The sequence below is a fragment of the Hydra viridissima genome, unplaced genomic scaffold (genome assembly GCF_058129835.1).
Source record: "Hydra viridissima isolate aposymbiotic clone 2 unplaced genomic scaffold, HvirCarnegie_v1 scaffold_3, whole genome shotgun sequence".
NCBI lineage: Eukaryota > Metazoa > Cnidaria > Hydrozoa > Anthoathecata > Hydridae > Hydra > Hydra viridissima.
Window position 1 is genome coordinate 3,227,549 of NW_028324302.1, and position 18,381 is coordinate 3,245,929.

General features: G+C 29.9%; 1 protein-coding gene across 2 annotated transcripts; it reads left to right on the plus strand.

The window, feature by feature from the left end:
- Window positions 1-1,525: 1,525 nt before the first annotated feature.
- Window positions 1,526-15,445, plus strand: LOC145201982 (uncharacterized). Of its 2 annotated transcripts, XM_090083067.1 has the most exons (9): window positions 1,830-2,022; window positions 2,637-2,715; window positions 5,825-5,998; window positions 6,155-6,869; window positions 7,051-9,006; window positions 9,133-9,770; window positions 10,134-10,194; window positions 11,407-15,068; window positions 15,212-15,445. In XM_090083067.1, the coding sequence occupies exons 1-9, from the start codon at window positions 1,913-1,915 to the stop codon at window positions 15,317-15,319; spliced, it is 7,503 nt and encodes a 2,500-aa protein (XP_089939193.1). In that variant the 5' UTR covers window positions 1,830-1,912; the 3' UTR covers window positions 15,320-15,445. The 2 variants fall into 2 exon arrangements, with proteins under 2 accessions (XP_089939192.1, XP_089939193.1); XM_090083066.1 differs by having other exon boundaries at window positions 1,526-2,022; window positions 7,051-9,770.
- The last annotated feature ends 2,936 nt before the right edge of the window (window positions 15,446-18,381 follow it).

The window sequence follows — 18,381 nt, forward strand, 5'->3', positions numbered from 1 at the left end:
TAATTTGGTCAAAATTAAGAATTTGTTGTACTTCGATTCTTTGAATTCTAAATTATTATTATTTTTTAATCGGCGAATCTGTTTTATTCAGTGTATAACAGAACTATGTTACTTAATGAATAAAAAAATTCACTCAAAATAAACCTAAAAAAATAATTCTAAAATGAAATAGAACTTTTCAATTAAAAAAAGTCGATAAGTCTCCTAATCGAGATGAAATAGCAATGTGACAACATTTACGTTACATAATTGAACATTGCTTATTATACTGTTGTAGGGAAAATCCGAGTCCCGATAAGAACCGAACGAGACCCGAACTGAACGAGCATTAGACGCTAATAAGAGCAAGAAAATATTTCATTGGACCTCGAATACTCGAACTGGTGTTACTCGCAACGCCGATACGATCGGGTAGTTGAAATTTTTCATACCCGACCCAACTCAATCTTTCGGGTAATTTAGATTATCGGTACCAAAAAGTTATTGATCTTATCGGTACCCGAGCCCAATTACCCGTTAATAAAATAATTCGCAAACTGTTCTGTTGTTGGATGTTTTGTGAAAAAAGTTCATTTGTTCAAAAATATTTGATATTTCTAAAAAAACTAACCAAAAAAAGAATATAACCGCAATAATCCCATTTGTACTTGGCATTGTAACCACTGTAATCCCATTTGTACTTGGCATTTTGGCAGTTAAACAAAATTTAAAATATTTCGTTAAGCTATTCGTGAAATCTGATTGGCAAAATTACTCCATCTCACCTTTAATTGAAATGCTTAACCCTAATTGTTACAAAAAATCCTATATTAGCCAACACCAATAAAAGCGATCTTAAAGCATTATTGTGTGTTTTCAGAATTGTTTCCTTTCTGTTTCTTGAATTTATGCAAGAAAGGTTGTAATTTTAAAATCAAAATCGGACTTGCGTAAAAGGGCAAAACATTTCGAAAATGTTTGCTTGTCAGTCAAGTGTTAAATTCTTCCCATCTTCTTTTGATTCTTTTCGGGACCCGATCGTTAATGTAGCCAAAAACCGAACGGGTACGGGTTTTCGGGTGTTAAAAATTTCAAAACTCGAACGGGTACCCGATAATTTATCGGTTTCGGTTCCTTAACTGTTTTTGCCCGTTAAACTGTTCGAGCATTGTTTTGGGTACTCGGGCTATCGGGTATTTAACGGGCTAATACCCGAACAGGTTCGGGACTCAAAAATATTTTTTGAAATTACCGTTCGGCACCCCAACAGCACCCGATGACATTCCCAATACTGTTGCTATTCTTGTATTCTTCTTATAAACTTTAGAGTTAGTATTACATTTAAATATTTCGACTAAAGCCAAATCTTAATTTTATAAGACAAAATTGAAATGTCATGAAGATCTTGTTAAATTGCCCGGTAAACTTTGTTTACAATTTTCATACCGTACCGCAGGTATTCTTCCAATAGAATTCTTTGTTTATGATTTTTATCCAATCATATTGTACGGCGCTTATCTTTCAAACGAATTTAAAAGTGCAAATTAAAGGAAATGGCGGTTAACCGTTACCTTAGTATATATTTAATTTCTTTTAGATATTTGTACACTATCATTATTATAATTATTATATGTAACTATTTGTTTAACATTAAAAAATGGCAGCGTTAATATTTCCCTACTATTTCAATAACTTAAATTTTGTTTTTACTGTTATCAGAATTTTATTGCTTAATCTTTAACATACGAAATATTAATGTGATAAATAACTATTTTTTCCCGTCTTTCAAAAGTTATATTCTAATTTATGAAAAGAAAGAGAAAGAGAAAAAAAAAAAAAAGAAAAAAAAATCATAATAGTATTTCCTTTTTTTGTTGCTGTAGCACGAAACTGCTTATAAATATTATAGACCTTTTAGTCTTAATTTATTAAAATGAAAATGGAAACTGCACCAATTGGATTTGTTGTTGTAATTAAAAGGAATGGTACTGATGGTCCAAAGTTTCCCATTAAATCAAGCACAAACAAGTTAACATTCGGCAGGTAAGTATTAATTTGATTTCACAAGTTTGTATATCTAAATTTATGATCCTAGAAAAAAACTATACCATTGAAATCTTATCAAATGATCTGAGTTATTTAGATAAAATTATTATTAAAATTTAGCTAACAAGAAAATATAAATGTTGAAAGGCTTGTTTTTCTTAGGAAATGAAGCAGGCAGTTTATTTAATAGATTACTGCATCATTTGCATATTTTTTTAACTGTAACAAGTAATTTTAAAAATATACTTTATTATTTATAATAATAACTCATCTCATCTTTTTTTTAGTGTAAGTATTAAATTTAGTCAAGGCTAATTAAAGTTTGCCTTAACTGAATTTACTCTATGGAGTATATTTACTTAAATATAAACTGTAATTAACCTTATTAATATGGTTAGCACATAAGCACATAAATATGAAAATCATCTGGGAAAGGGTTTGCTTTAAGAAAAATTCAATCATTAATAAACTTATCTATCAACTTCATTAGGTTTTTAACTTGAAATATACCAATTTTTAATTGTTTATGTTTAAATGCTTCTAGTATAATTTTTTTTACTAAATGTTCATCTAGCTTATTTCATTTTTTGAACTACCTTTTTCTTATCCAGAGATGAGACTACTGACATTCGTGTGCAATTGCCTGGGGTTGGACTGAAGCATTGCCAATTAAATATTAACGATGGAAAGGTAGTCCTGCATATTTGTTATCTTTAATATACCTACAGTAAAAATTTTTTTTTTCTGCTAGTAAATTATTATGATAAAGTAATAGCATAATGCATAATTTGAAATAAATTTTTTTAGCACGCAAGTCATGATACAACTAAACTAATAGCAAATTAGCAACTTGTTTGTAAAATAAAGTGTTTCTAATTATAATCTTCCAATGAAGCAGTGTACAATAAAATTATTTTTTTGTTTTTAACAACTAGATTCAGCTATCTAAAAAAACACAAAATGACATTCTAATGTAGTATAGTTTTTAAAGTAGTTTTTAATTCTAATTTCACTGACATGCTGTTAAAATATATTCTAAGGTATTTTAAAATTTATTCAAAACAATTTTACATTCAAATAACTAATAATAGTTTAAAAAAAAATTATAAAATAAACTATAGTTAAAGTAAAAGTCTTACCTCTCTATAAACTATACCTTTTCAAAATTATAAAAAACTGAAGTTCAAAATAAATTTGTTAGAGTTATTACATAATTTTATTTTTTGGTGTTTAGTTAAGATAGGTTGCATGGTAAGCCAAATCCACCAAAAATAACAAGTTCTATGGAAATCAGTGCTTATTAGATGTAGGAATGGATTTTGGGAAATAAAAAACCTCACTATGCTGGTTAATTCCACTAAGATCAATATAAAGTAATGTGCTGTAGTGTTATGGAAGTGTGCAACAGCTTTTTTAAAGTAAATGTAGATTAAAATGCTACTGACAGTTGGTATTACAATGTAACAAAGTGTTTACAATAGACTGTTTTTTAGTAGCAGCAGGATAGAACTGGAATGTAGCACAGGGAGATAACCTAGCTTCAGCCAGTATTCTCAGAAATGCAATCATAGCTGATTTAATTTGGACAAATCAATGTAGAATAAATGCCTGCAGGATATCAGCTTCTGTTAAATAATCAAATCAGAGTTTTTTCATAAAAAGTTCTATCATGGAGGTTCCAGATTGAACTGTGACTCTTCAGGAGATTATTTAGCATTACATACATCCTTGGAAGCCATACTATTTTTGATGAATAGACGATTTTGATGAATGCTGGAATTGAGAATATCCATCAAGGGATATTTTCTCACAAAGTAATCATCCACAATATCATTTTATAGACTCTACTGATGTTCACAAAACATTGAAAATCTGTAGATGCACCTTGAGTGTAAACTGAGACAACAATGTGTGACATTAAAGACTTGTTTGAATTGCATTTGGGTGAATTTGTCTGGCAACAAAACTTATCAATCCTAAGTATAAAAAAATTTAAGGAATATATGAACATCAAACAATCAATTATTTAATTAACAATAATCGTATGATGTGTAGTAATGTGAAAAAATAATTTTATTTTATTCATCTTAATTCAAGGATTACTTTTTTTTAGGTACATTACATGTAACAAAAAAAAAGTTAAAAATTTACAATATAAAACCTAAGGGAGATGGTTAACAGTGAGACAGTGATTGCCATCTGATTATAATAATAATTACTGTTGTAATGGTTGTGGCATCAGTGAGGTAGCTCTGCAAAGCAATTAATAGCAAAATTTAAATAAGAGCTTTTACTTTTTAAAAAAGTACAGTTATTTTAATTCTATATATGATCACAGGCTATAATAAGTAAGTTTAGCTATAATTAGTGAAATTGAAAAGAAGAAGTTTACCATTTTAGTATCTAAATAATATCTGAACTTTTAAGCTTTCTTTGGAGTAAACTAAAGGCGCTGAAATGTTTACTGTCCAAAGACAATAACTTATCAAGCTTCGGTCTTTTTTTAAGATATTAATTATTTAGGATGAAATAAGAACTTTGCGAGTGCTATAATGGTAAACAAAAATCAACAATAAATGTTTTTTTATTATTTGTCTTTCATTTTTTGATATTTTGATTTACTGCACTCTTTTATTCTTTGATTATTGCAACTTCAAAGAGCATGCAACATGTTTTTATTTGGCTCAATGCCAGAGGATTTTAATGGAGTTCAAAATACAGTCCCTCAATACAGAACTTGTATATTACTCACAAGTTTTAAAAAAAAAACTTTTAAGTTGTTTTTGAAAGCTAACTATTATATTGATGGACCCCTGCAAAGGATGTCCAATATGATGATCCTTTTAAGGAAAAACCATGCTGTAACTCAAATAAATCATCATCATTTTCTACCATGGAAGGAATTGCTAATAAACAAAATATTTTATTTTTGATTTCAGCCAAACCCACTGTATAGACTAATGGGTTTTTTGTGTCAATATAAAAACATAGAAAAACAAAAATTTTAAAGTTCTATTAGACCCAATCTTTGTTGTAATGCATTTTAATTCTGCTACATATACTTTTAGCAAATTCTGGTATACATTTTTAAAACAATTTAAGATCATCAAATATTTTGTAACCAACTGCATGCTAATTCAGATAAGTTTTGACTGAGTCTAAGCTTCCTTGACACTTTCCACATTAAGCCAAACTAATGATTAAATGTTTGAAAAGTTGCTCAATATTGCCTCATTTATTAGCAAACTTCTTGAATACTTGGTTCAACAACAGATGCTCAAGAATTGTATTACATGATGATGATGGATATGGATAAATTAGTATGATTCAGTGTTTTTCTTTTCTTGACTTTTTATATTGTAACTATGCTTGTCTGGCTTTTATTTTCTTGCATTAAAAATCACTCCCACCTTCAACCATAAATTGCATCTAAAAAAAAAAAAAAGAAAAGCAATCTTTAAATTTTGAAATCTTTTTAATGCATTTTGACCTTAATATATTTTTTAATTTTTATTTTATCCACTTTGGCCCCAACACAAAAAGAGTTGTGATGAATCCTTTTTATGCCAAGAAGCCTATTTCAACCAACATAAACTGTTGCTAATGAAAAGTGGTTACAAATAAACTCCACTTAAAGATTTTAAAATCATAGTTAAGAAACTATTTTATGAAAGATCAGCAAGTTTCATTAAAAAGTATGTTTTAAAAAAAGCTATTAAGTACGTAGATATTTAGTACCTTAAGACTACCTTTAGAATACCTTATACTAGCTAATTCATAAGTGTATAAATTTTTTTAGATTGTGCTTGAAAATTTGTCAGATAATCTTCCAACCACATGCAATAAGATACGAGTTGAAAAGACAAAACTGTTGTCTCACAAAGATGTGTTTTCTATTGCTGACAGATCTTTTCGAGTTGAATACTCAGTGAACCCAGATAGCACGAGCCCTAAAACAGAATTACATGATGAGGTAATTTTAACTCAAAATGACTTTGTTTTTTTCACACGCAAAAATATTATGAGCTATTTACTTTTTATAGATACAAGGTCTGCAAAGTGATTTGAACCCATAATTAAATATTCTTTTAAGAATGATTCTTTTTGTTTTAAATTCTTCCATTTTTAGATACCATTTTGTGACAAGACTTTTGATACCTTTACTCCTATGAAAAAAAAAGCAAAAGAACAATATACTCCTGACCATTTTAACAATTCTGAGGTTGTTGATAAAGTTGTAAGAAGATCACCTCGTATTTTAGACAAAGAGAATAAAATTCCAGATAAAATTATTAATACTCCTAAGTCTTTGTTGAAAAGAACTTCTCTTTCTACCAAAAAAAGAGTTTCTTTTGGTGTTCTCTTAAGCCCAGAATATTTTGATAAAAGACTTCCACCAAGTACTCCAATAAGACGTGGTGCAAGCCCTGGCCACAGACTACTACGCTCAGAACCTTTTATCCAGAGACCACTTCTATTACCAGAACAAAATGGTTCTACTAATGAAAATGATATTTCTTGTAATACAGATGCAGGACAAGGTGACTTGGATAATCTTTTAATGTCTTCTATTTTGTCATTTGATTCTGATTCAAATATTGATATATTTGATGATTCTCCTGCAACTAAAAGTAAGTTACCAGCTCCTATTCAAGCTGAAGTTGTAAAAACTTGGAAAACTAATTTACTTCCACCTGTTACTGAGGAACAAGAGCCTACACCTCAACGCTCTAAAAAGCGAGCTTTGAAAACACCATTAAGAAAAGCAATTGAATCAAAACCAACTCTTCGCAAAACTCTTAGGAGGGGACTGACAACACCAACAAGAAAACAGATTATGCAAGGTTTAAAAAAATAGTATTGTTTTATTCTTGTTTTACTTTCATGACATGTATAAACTTCTAGTTTCCTCAAACACTGCTATATCTTTAATTGTTTTAAAGTAAAAATTATCTTTTTTTCTTAAATATTTGTTTGAATATATAAGATATTTTAATTTGTTAATGAACTCAAATAATTCTATAGGTTTCAATCTAAAGAAAACATTGAAAAAGAGGATAGATCTTTCCATTATTGATGTACCAAACAATGAGCAACACCCAAATAGTAATTTACCAGAAAGTAAGAAACTCGATACACCTTTAGAAAATCAAATTGCTTGTAATTTAACACAGTTTAGCTTTACCAAGAGTTCTTCTTTGCAACAACAAAATATTAATGATGTTTTTCAGCATGAAACAAATATGAAACTATTAACACCTTTGAGACAACAATTAAGCCAAGATGCAATATTTCAAGAAACTAAAAGGAAATTGAAAACTCCATTAAAAAATCAAATAAATCAAGGGGTATCTCTTCACAAAGCAAAAAAAGAACAAACTCCTCCCATAGCTGAGGTTGGTGATGATGTTTTGGTTTGTGAAATGAAGACAAAAATTCAGACTCCCCTAAAGAAACAAATAGCTGAAGGGTTATTACTTCATCCCATCAAGAAGAAATTGCAAACTCCACTGCGAAAGCAAATAATGTTAGGTAAATCACTTCGTCTCACAAAAATGAAATTGCAAACACCATTGAAAAAACAAATCAGTGAAGGGTTGTTACTTCGTCAAACAAAAAGGAAATTAAGAGCTGAATTGAGGAAACAGATCAAAAAAGGCATAGCACTCAGAGAAACAAAGAAAAAACTACAAACACCATTGAAAAAGCAAATTAGTGAAGGATTATTACTTCGTCAAACAAAAAGAAAGTTACAAACTCCGTTGAGAAACCAGATCAAAGGAGGTGTCTCACTTAGACAAACCATGAAGAAGTTACAAACACCATTGAAAAAACAAATTAATGAAGGTTTGTTGCTTCGTCAAACAAAAAGAAAGTTACAAACACCATTAAGAAACCAGATCAAAGGAGGCATGTCACTTAGACAAACCATGAAGAAAATGCAAACACCATTGAAAAAACAAATCAATGAAGGCTTGTTGCTTCGTCAAACAAAAAGGAAATTACAAACTCCGTTGAGAAACCAGATCAAAGGAGGCATGTCACTTAGACAAACCATGAAGAAAATGCAAACACCATTGAAAAAACAAATCAATGAAGGCTTGTTGCTTCGTCAAACAAAAAGGAAATTACAAACACCATTAAGAAACCAGATCAAAGGAGGTGTCTCACTTAGACAAACCATGAAGAAGTTACAAACACCATTGAAAAAACAAATTAATGAAGGTTTGTTGCTTCGTCAAACAAAAAGAAAGTTACAAACTCCGTTGAGAAACCAGATCAAAAGAGGTGTCTCACTTAGACAAACCATGAAGAAGTTACAAACACCATTGAAAAAACAAATTAATGAAGGTTTGTTGCTTCGTCAAACAAAAAGGAAATTACAAACTCCGTTGAGAAACCAGATCATAGGAGGTGTCTCACTTAGACAAACCATGAAGAAGTTACAAACACCATTGAAAAAACAAATTAATGAAGGTTTGTTGCTTCGTCAAACAAAAAGAAAGTTACAAACACCATTAAGAAACCAGATCAAAGGAGGCATGTCACTTAGACAAACCATGAAGAAAATGCAAACACCATTGAAAAAACAAATTAATGAAGGTTTGTTGCTTCGTCAAACAAAAAGAAAGTTACAAACTCCGTTGAGAAACCAGATCAAAGGAGGTGTCTCACTTAGACAAACCATGAAGAAGTTACAAACACCATTGAAAAAACAAATTAATGAAGGTTTGTTGCTTCGTCAAACAAAAAGGAAATTACAAACTCCGTTGAGAAACCAGATCATAGGAGGTGTCTCACTTAGACAAACCATGAAGAAGTTACAAACACCATTGAAAAAACAAATTAATGAAGGTTTGTTGCTTCGTCAAACAAAAAGAAAGTTACAAACTCCGTTGAGAAACCAGATCAGAGGAGGTGTCTCACTTAGACAAACCATGAAGAAGTTACAAACACCATTGAAAAAACAAATTAATGAAGGTTTGTTGCTTCGTCAAACAAAAAGAAAGTTACAAACTCCGTTGAGAAACCAGATCAAAGGAGGTGTCTCACTTAGACAAACCATGAAGAAAATGCAAACACCATTGAAAAAACAAATTAATGAAGGTTTGTTGCTTCGTCAAACAAAAAGAAAGTTACAAACTCCGTTGAGAAACCAGATCAAAGGAGGTGTCTCACTTAGACAAACCATGAAGAAAATGCAAACACCATTGAAAAAACAAATTAATGAAGGTTTGTTGCTTCGTCAAACAAAAAGAAAGTTACAAACTCCATTGAGAAACCAGATCAAAGGAGGTGTCTCACTTAGACAAACCATGAAGAAGTTACAAACACCATTAAAAAAACAAATTAATGAAGGTTTGTTGCTTCGTCAAACAAAAAGGAAATTACAAATTCCATTGAGAAACCAGATCAAAGGAGGTGTCTCACTTAGACAAACCATGAAGAAAATGCAAACACCGTTGAAAAAACAAATTAGTGATGGGCTGTTGCTTCGTCAAACAAAAAGGAAATTACAAACTCCATTGAGAAACCAGATAAAAGGAGGCATGTCACTTAGACAAAATGTGAAGAAGTTGCAAGCATCACTGAAAAAAAAAACTCAGAAAGGTACAAGGCTCCAGAACTCAAATCATCTACAAGCAAATTCTTACAAAAAATTGAAAGCTCAACAAACTTTCCCCCATGTTACCAACCCAATTCTTGATGCTGATCTTGTTTCTTTAGCTGAAAATTCTCAGAAGGTAGAAAAAATTTTTTTTGTGTTTTGGCTAAGTTTGCATAATTTAACTTAATTGCATTTTATTTTTAGTAGTTAAAAGAGTTTATTTAAAAAAAACAAAGTTTTATTAAAAGAGATTATGTTAAATTTGTTTAATTTTATTATACAAATTTTTACAAGCATTTAATGTACATAGATTAATTATTCAAGAGATTTAAATTTATTTCAATAAATATGAGTAATATCTTAAAAGTATGTTTTTTTTAAGGTATTCCTCAATATTAAAAAATTTTGTGAAAATAATTACGCACAGTATACTCTAATTTTGGCAAAAGTTAACATACAAACAATATAATTTGATTTATAACTTTTTTTTTCACTACAGAATATAAACATGTCTCCTACTCAAAAGTACACCAAAAAAAGAAGCACTCTCTACAATAAATGTGAGTAAATCTGATAAAAGATTTATGTATAACATCATACTACTAATTATACATAACATCATAATATTAGTTATAGGAACTTTTAGAAAATGAGAAGCATATGTTGGCTGAACATCAAACCACAGAGGATAGTTCATGCTCAGTACATTTTCTATGTGTTTTTAAATTCTGGATGGTGTATCCAATCTACCAATATCGTCTAAGTAGTTTATTTGCAGTTTTCAACCACCTGCTGTAATCCACAGCATTACACTCCATCTCTATGTAAAGTACAGGTGGATTACCTGAATTAAAATCATTTTGTATTCTATGCAGCTGATTATTTGAAAGATCTTGAATTACATCTTAATCTGATTCAATTGGTCTCTTACCAATTGTGAAATGATCCAAAATACTGTATATCTATATCAAACCTAATATGAATGTATTATGGCTTGGTTATTATGGCTTTAGGTTTCTCTCCTGGGCTAAGTTCCTCTCGAGAGAAATAATTTTTTGCACTTTTGACTAAAGAATTTAATCATTGACATTAAAGGAATGGTACTTGAATCTTATTTCATAAAGTGTTCCAATTATGGGCTATTTACTTCTCGTGTTAAACAAAATGCTTTAATCTCAACTTTTTTCCATAGTTTTCTTCATTTCTCTCATGAATCATGAGGTGATCAATAATCAGGTTATCTTCATTTAAATTTACAATCCTAAGACCTTTAAAAACTGCAGATGAACAAGTAACAGATAAAGTAACAGAACAAGTAACAGAATTTCTTTTTACATCCATTATAATCCTGAAAGAACCTTGTGTTCATTTCTTTATTTTTGAAAAGCCTTAAATGTTGATAAAAATTGGAAAAAAATTTTCTTGGTAATCAATTTTTACATCATATATCCTGCAGAAACGTAAAAAGGATTATATATATATATATATATTATATATATATATATATATATATATATATATATATATATATATATATATATATATATATATATATATATATATATATATATATATGTATATATATATATATGTATATATATTACAGAAAATATATTTTGCGTATTAATGTTGATTATAATTAATCAACAGAAAAAACATTTTCTAATCAGAATAATATTAATAATATTAGTATTGCATTGTGAAAAGTTCTTTATTTTTGTTTGGATAAAAAGCATATTTTTTGTAAAATTTTTCACTGAAACAATTTTTAGGTAAAACTGATAAAGAGATCAAGTTTGATACAAACAATGATGTGGATTTTCATCTTTCATCTAGTATCAAAAGTGACACTACAATTAGAGTGATAAGTGATGGTCATTTTCATCTGTTTTCTAAATATGATGAGCCTGGTGAAGAAAAACTTGCTCTAGAAGTCAATGAAAAATTTGTAGCAGATAATTTGAAGTTTTCTCTCAATCCTGATTTTACTCAAACTAATGGTGAAGCTATAATAATACCCCAACACTCAAACATTTCTCATGACAGTAAATTTGAGATTTCACTGCATTTAGAAAACCAAAATCCTATTAAATTTACAAACAAAGAGGTATCCCCTTTGTCTGAGGATAGTAGTCTAAATGATCTTGATGAACAAAGCAGTTGTACAAATAATCTTCCTACTCAAACAGTACTAAATACTAAGGAACATAATGTAAAAGCAAATATGCAATTTCATAATAGTCTTAACTTTCCTAACGAAATCTCTAGTTGTTCTTACAGACTGCCTAATGTATCATATGGTCAGTGTGAAGAGTTAAAAGCAGATCTCGTAGAAGATTTGAATGTTAAAAAAACTTCATCAGAAATATTTTCCAAACATGATGAGCAGATAACATCCAAAAGTTATCAAGTTGGTTTTGATCCAATGAATGAAGTTGTTTTAACTGAAAATTCTGAGTTACTGCTTAAAAATTCAACACAAAATACAGAAATTAGTGGTCAATACAGTGAATTAAGTGCTGTAACAAATCTACTTCAGAAACCAGAAGTCAAAAATGTTCACAAGAAATCAGATTTTACAAAGGTTAGAACTTCCACTAATAATTCAGGACTTGTCAAGTGCCCTGTTATTCGATCTAATGTGAGAGAAGGCAATGATTGTTCCAATTTTTCATTAGTTGCGAGCAATTTTTCATTAGTTGCGAGCAAGGAAAATGAATTTGTTGAGGATTTAGAAGTAAATTCAGTGTTCAAGAATTCATCTGCATCTGATGTGAAGTTTGGGGAGAGTGTATCATGTACATCAACTTTGCATGAAATTCTGGATCTGCCAACCAAATCTCTTAATTTTGAAAACTCAGGCTCTGATATTTTTTTGGATATTGATAATAGTATATATATTGAACAAAGTACTTTTATCCAGGATTTGTCAGAAAGTAAAATTTCTCTTACTAAGGATAGTTTAGAAGAATTTGTAAATACAAGTGTATCTGAATCTCCATTACAAGAAATTTCTGCCTCCCAAGTTTTACCTTCTGTTCTTAATTCTAATGCTATGCTAACAGTCAACTTCCCACGATCTGGAACATTACCTGGTGGGCTCATTTCAGGTACACAGTTAGAAAACAAATTTGAGCAAGTGAAAAGTGTGCTTTTTGAGGAAAAAATTAAACATAGGGTTAATATTAATCAAAATGTTCAGGAACTGAACACAAAAAACAATGAAGAACAAAGTTCACAACTATTTGAACAACTCAATCAAAATTTGAATGACCCATTAAAATCTAGTCCTAAACCTTATACACTTTCTGCTCAAACAAAAAGAAAATCAAAACATAAAACTTGCAAGTTTCAATTAGAATCATCAAATTTTCAATTAGAAACAAATAATTTACAAAATAGTATTAATGAGGAGTTTGTTCTGTCAAGTCTGAAAGATATCAACACAAAATCTGATACTCGAATTGAAATTGGCGCTTCTAATAAGGTTTTACCGACAAAACGTTCAACTCGAGCCAAAAATATTCATAATGAAATCATCTCAGATATTGCGAAGTCTGTGACAGTCAATCAAACAAAAAGAGATCAACTTAAAGAAAAAAATGAAGTGGTGAAAACGTCTTTATCAGATTCAACTGACATGGCCTCTAAAAAAGCTTTAAAAGAACGCAGTTTCAACAGTTCTGAAACCTTAACAAAGACGCTTGACCTGCCTGCTAAAAGAGTAGCGAAACAAGTAGCTGAAAGAAAGATAGTTGATTTAAAAAAATCAAAGAAACTAAAAAATGAAAAGGATAATGTCGATAAGTCTGAAACCACAAAATGTACTAACGATATTCATGATAATAATATTACTTCTAAAAACTCAGAGCATGGTGGCAAATTAGAAAGCGTAGAGAGTTGTTCTAAAATATACTCAACTAGAGCCAGAAACGCTCTAAATAACAAAACTGCATCAGATGTTATAAACATTAATAGCCAATCTGTGATTGATCAAAATAACAAACAAGTTGTGGAGTTAAAAGACGAAATCTTTAAGTCTCCTTTAACACATATCACGCACTCGGCAAAGTCCACAAGTGTCATTCACCCAATATCTGACGACCAGCTGACAATACCACAGTTCAGTGACGAGCTAATGAATGAGACAAACTTTGGTTCTGAATTAAACTTTCTAAGTTCAGGAGCCAAAATAATAAAAGATAAAAAAATGGAAAATCAGGTCATAAATTTTGCAAATCAACCAGAACAACCACAAGCTCTATCGACAAACACCCATAATATCATTAAAAGGTCAACACGATCGAAGCAATTAAATGATTGCAATTCAGATAGAGTTACTGAGAAAGAAATCTCATCGAGTAAAGAAAATGTTCAAAATGTTGGGTTGGCCGTAATTAATCAAGCGAAGTGTTCTCATCTTAAAAAAGACACCAAAAATGCCCATAGCAAATCAACAACAGTTTCTAACGATGAGAAATCTGCTTTCGTGCGCTCAACGCGATCATCAAAACTGAAAGAGCGTGAAACAATGTCTCAAATTGAAGTACTAGAAAAAACTGAAAACAATGAAAGTAATTCTAATCACGTAAAACATTTAGTCAATCTTGAAAAAGCTCAAACAAATATAAACAATGACGTAATCACCTGTCTGACATCTGTCAGACGGTCAAATCGATCTAGAAAAGCAGAGCCTGCTATTGAAGGTAATTTAAATCCTGGTAACGAAGAGTATTTTAGTGAAACAGGATCTCGACACAATAAAGAAGTAATATTTGATAAAAATGTTCTTTTCGCTCCTTCACCCACAAAGAAAACGAAAAAAAGCGAAGAGAAAATGAATGAATGCTCTCGCTCACCAAAGTCATATGATGTTTCTGGGGTGAAATTTTTACTAGGAAATGTAGCTCTACCAACTAGGCGTTCTACCCGACGAAAACGCGTTTGTGACGTAAATGCTAATAAAAAATCCCTGAATCAAAATCAAAGTGTTCAGTCTGGTTTTTTAATAAATAACGATCTGGATGGAAATAATAAATCTCTTAAATCGAATTCTAGCCAACCAAATAATACTGAAATCGTCATACGAACAACTAGCAGTCCGAACAAAATGGAAAAAACATGTCTTGACCGTTCTACTCGAACAAGAAAAGCAAAAAGCTCAAACCCGACAACAATACACGAAACGGTTTGTGAATCAAATCACAATAATAACACAAATGCGGATGAGGTGGTTACATGTTCTCCTAGAAACCTGAGAAGAAGAAAGAAGAACAAAGATCCAGATATGCCTCTTATCGAAACGGAAAAAAAGCATCGCCGAACAACGAAAGACAATCCAGAATGCTTGGACTCTGAAGAAACGAAAGTTCCTTTGATCTCTCAAAATCTCTCCTACGAGTTACAACTCACTGATCAATCAGGTTTGGTTCTGGTAAATGTTTTATTTGCTTTATCAATTAACTAAATTTATAATTCTCATCGTTGGTCATTTGTTTAAGTCGTATAAATATTGTTACATATTTCTTTGCCAGAGTAGACTTAAAAGCAGTTTGAATGTTATTCTTTTTTTTTTAGAAAAATGATCTTTTCAACGTAAACGAGGATGTTTCTAAAACACGAAGAAATAAAAGTAAAGTCGTGCCTGAAAATTCTGTCGACAGATCTAATCGGAAAAAACGTTGACGAAAGAACCCCTAGTTATCGTACATTTTTAGAAAAAATGATTTTCATTAATCTTTTTCGAGTAAGTATTATGGCGATTGCTACTTGTTGCTTGAGTTATTGTAAATAATTGATACTATAAAGGTCTTTTATTCTGATAGCCTCGTCGGGTCTCAGGCTCATTATTTTATATAATATTATATATTATTTAATAAAATTATATATTATTTTATATAATAATATATATTATTTTTATTTAGTGATTATTTAAATGGACGTAACTAACTTATAAGATTTTAATACAATAAAATAAATAATCGTCCTTTTCAGAAATTATTCCCTCTTGTCATTTTTTAAAAATATCCCCACTTAAAACGACATTTTGTAATATTTGTAAATTTATTTGTAAAAATCTTATGATATAATACTATTAAAAATACACAGTGTGTGTACACACTAGCAAAAGCGATAAATAACAAAACGCACACAACTTGATCTACACAGTTAGAAATATAATACTCCATTTCTTTTTCGATATAGTGAGCATGTTAAAGTTCTCAGAAAAAATACGAATAATCCATTTTCATAATTCAGTAATATCTCAACTAATCAATAGGCCATCTCTAATTGTTTTATTTTACAAAAAAAATATTTTAGAAAGACTTAACTACAAAAAGATTTCCAGCGTAAAAATTTTTTTTAAATACTTAGGACATATATATACAAACCTTAAAAACACCTAACGTTATTTAGGCCTCACTAAAAAAAACACCAACGAAACAAGCGTAACAATATCGCCTAAGTTCGGTCACTGTGTAATATTTTTTGTGACATTTTGTACATGAATCTACAGACAAAAAACGATGTTTATTTGGAATTTACTGAAATAATTTGCTCGCAAAAAATAAAAAATTTTCGAATCATGCATAATATTGAAATTAAAAATATTGAAATTAAAAATATTTAAAAAACCGAGTGAAATGATTTTTACATTAGAATAGTTAAGACTCACCAAAATAAATTTGCTAAACAAAAATTTTGATTTTCAATTTTTAACTAAAAGGAAATATTAAAAAATTCATTATTTTTGACGATATTAACCAATTTTGTAACATAATTTTACCATAAAATTACATTTAAAAACAAGTTATTTAAAGCTCTAGCGTTAAATTTGTGACTTAAAAAGTAACCGAACTTATTAGCTTAATTGTATACTATTTTTTATTTGTTTTCATTTATTTTTACAATATAAATTAAGAATACAATCGACTATGTTTTCACACACACAAAAAAAAAAAAAAGCTGATTTTATTTCTCAGAAATGAATGTCCAAAGCTGAAGTGACTGAATTGGGGTGGTAACCGATTAATCGATTAAAAAAACTTAATCGTTAATCGATTAATTTCCAAACGAATAATCGAATAATTTTAAAAATCGTTTCAAGCGTTTTAATTTTTAAAGCCGCTTTAAAAATCAAAAAAATTCGGCTTTTTTTGACAATAAACTTTTACCTCGTACCGCTGTGAAATGTAAATAAATAATATACAGTAAAATCTCACTAATTTGAATCTCCATAATTCCAAAACCTCTGTAATTCAATTAAATGTAAAGTCACCGTGAAATGCGATTAAGAAGAGTCAACATTTTATAATTCGAAAATCTCTCTAATTCAAACTTTTATTTTTCCCTGTAAAAATTTGAATTACAGAGATTGTACAGTATTTTCAGTGCGGTAGTACAAATAGTCTGGTCGAAAGAATCCGGATTGAATCTGACCATTGATATCTTCGGATGTATCACTGATGGTACTTCAATTATGAAGAAAATGGGACGAGAAATGGGGGTTATTCACCAACTTTGCAATTGCCATGGGATTTATCTTGCAGTATGTGATATTCTTTATAAGAAAAGGAGTTCAGCAATGGAAACAACTCAAGAAGAGCTAATTAATAATGAGGATGATGAAAATGAAGAAGGTGATTCTGATCCTGATGATGTTAAAGACAATAAAGAATGCTGGAATGAAGAAAATAATAGTTTTGTTGATGAGGGAACCCAGTTTAATGAGGACTATGGTATTCTTATAGCAAAGGTTCGTAAAAAAGTCAAGATGTTTAGAAAATCACCACTTAAAAATGATATTCTTCAAAACATTTGTAAAGCCGATTTAGGAAAAGAGCTTAAGCTTATTCTGATATTAAAACAGGATGGAATTCTCAAATCAGTATGTTAAAACGATTCTTGGAATTAAAAAGTGCTATTGGAAAAGCTCTTGTGGATATATCCAGAACTGATTTGATTTTAAAAGAAGAAGAAATAAAACAGATCTCTGATATCGTTCAGGCTCTTCATATTGTAGAGCTGTTTTATAGCATTGGGAAATAAAGCTGTAATCTGATGAAATCTGAAAAAATTATTTTGTTTTTAATCTTAAAGAGCAAAATACTAATAAAGGTCAAAATTTATTTACTGTTGTCTCTGAGAGAATTAATAAAAGAAGAAATTGTAATATTGTTGGTTTACTTTGCCATTTAGATATTCCGGGTGACTATAAGTCAGATTCAGAATCACCAGGTAATCTTTTAAAGTACCCAAAGAAAAATGGTATTGTTAAAACAGCAAGAGAAATGTATGTACGCTTGTTTCTACGTGATGATAACCTAAGGAACAGTGAATTAGAAGTAGCATCTGAGTTTAAATCCACTTCTAATATGGAACCAATGAGAAAAAAAACTAAAGCTGAAGAACAAGCAGAAATTCTATCACCTACAACTTCATCAATAGGAACAGCTAAAGGACTTGTAAATCATCCCCTCAAGAAATTTTGATTTGTATTAAACGTGAAATGTCAGTATTTGAAAGCACTGGAAAAAGACCATGCGCTTTATAAAAGACTTACAACGCCATGCCAAACCTTCCCCCATCTTCTATAGAAGCAGAAAGAAGTTTTAGGGCTGCTTGTTTGTTTATTACTAAGTAACGATCTAGTTTAAATGTTAATGTTAATAATAACTTATGTTTTTTAAGATCATATCTGACGAAAAAAGAGAAATAAAACCTTAATGAGTAGCAATATACTTTTT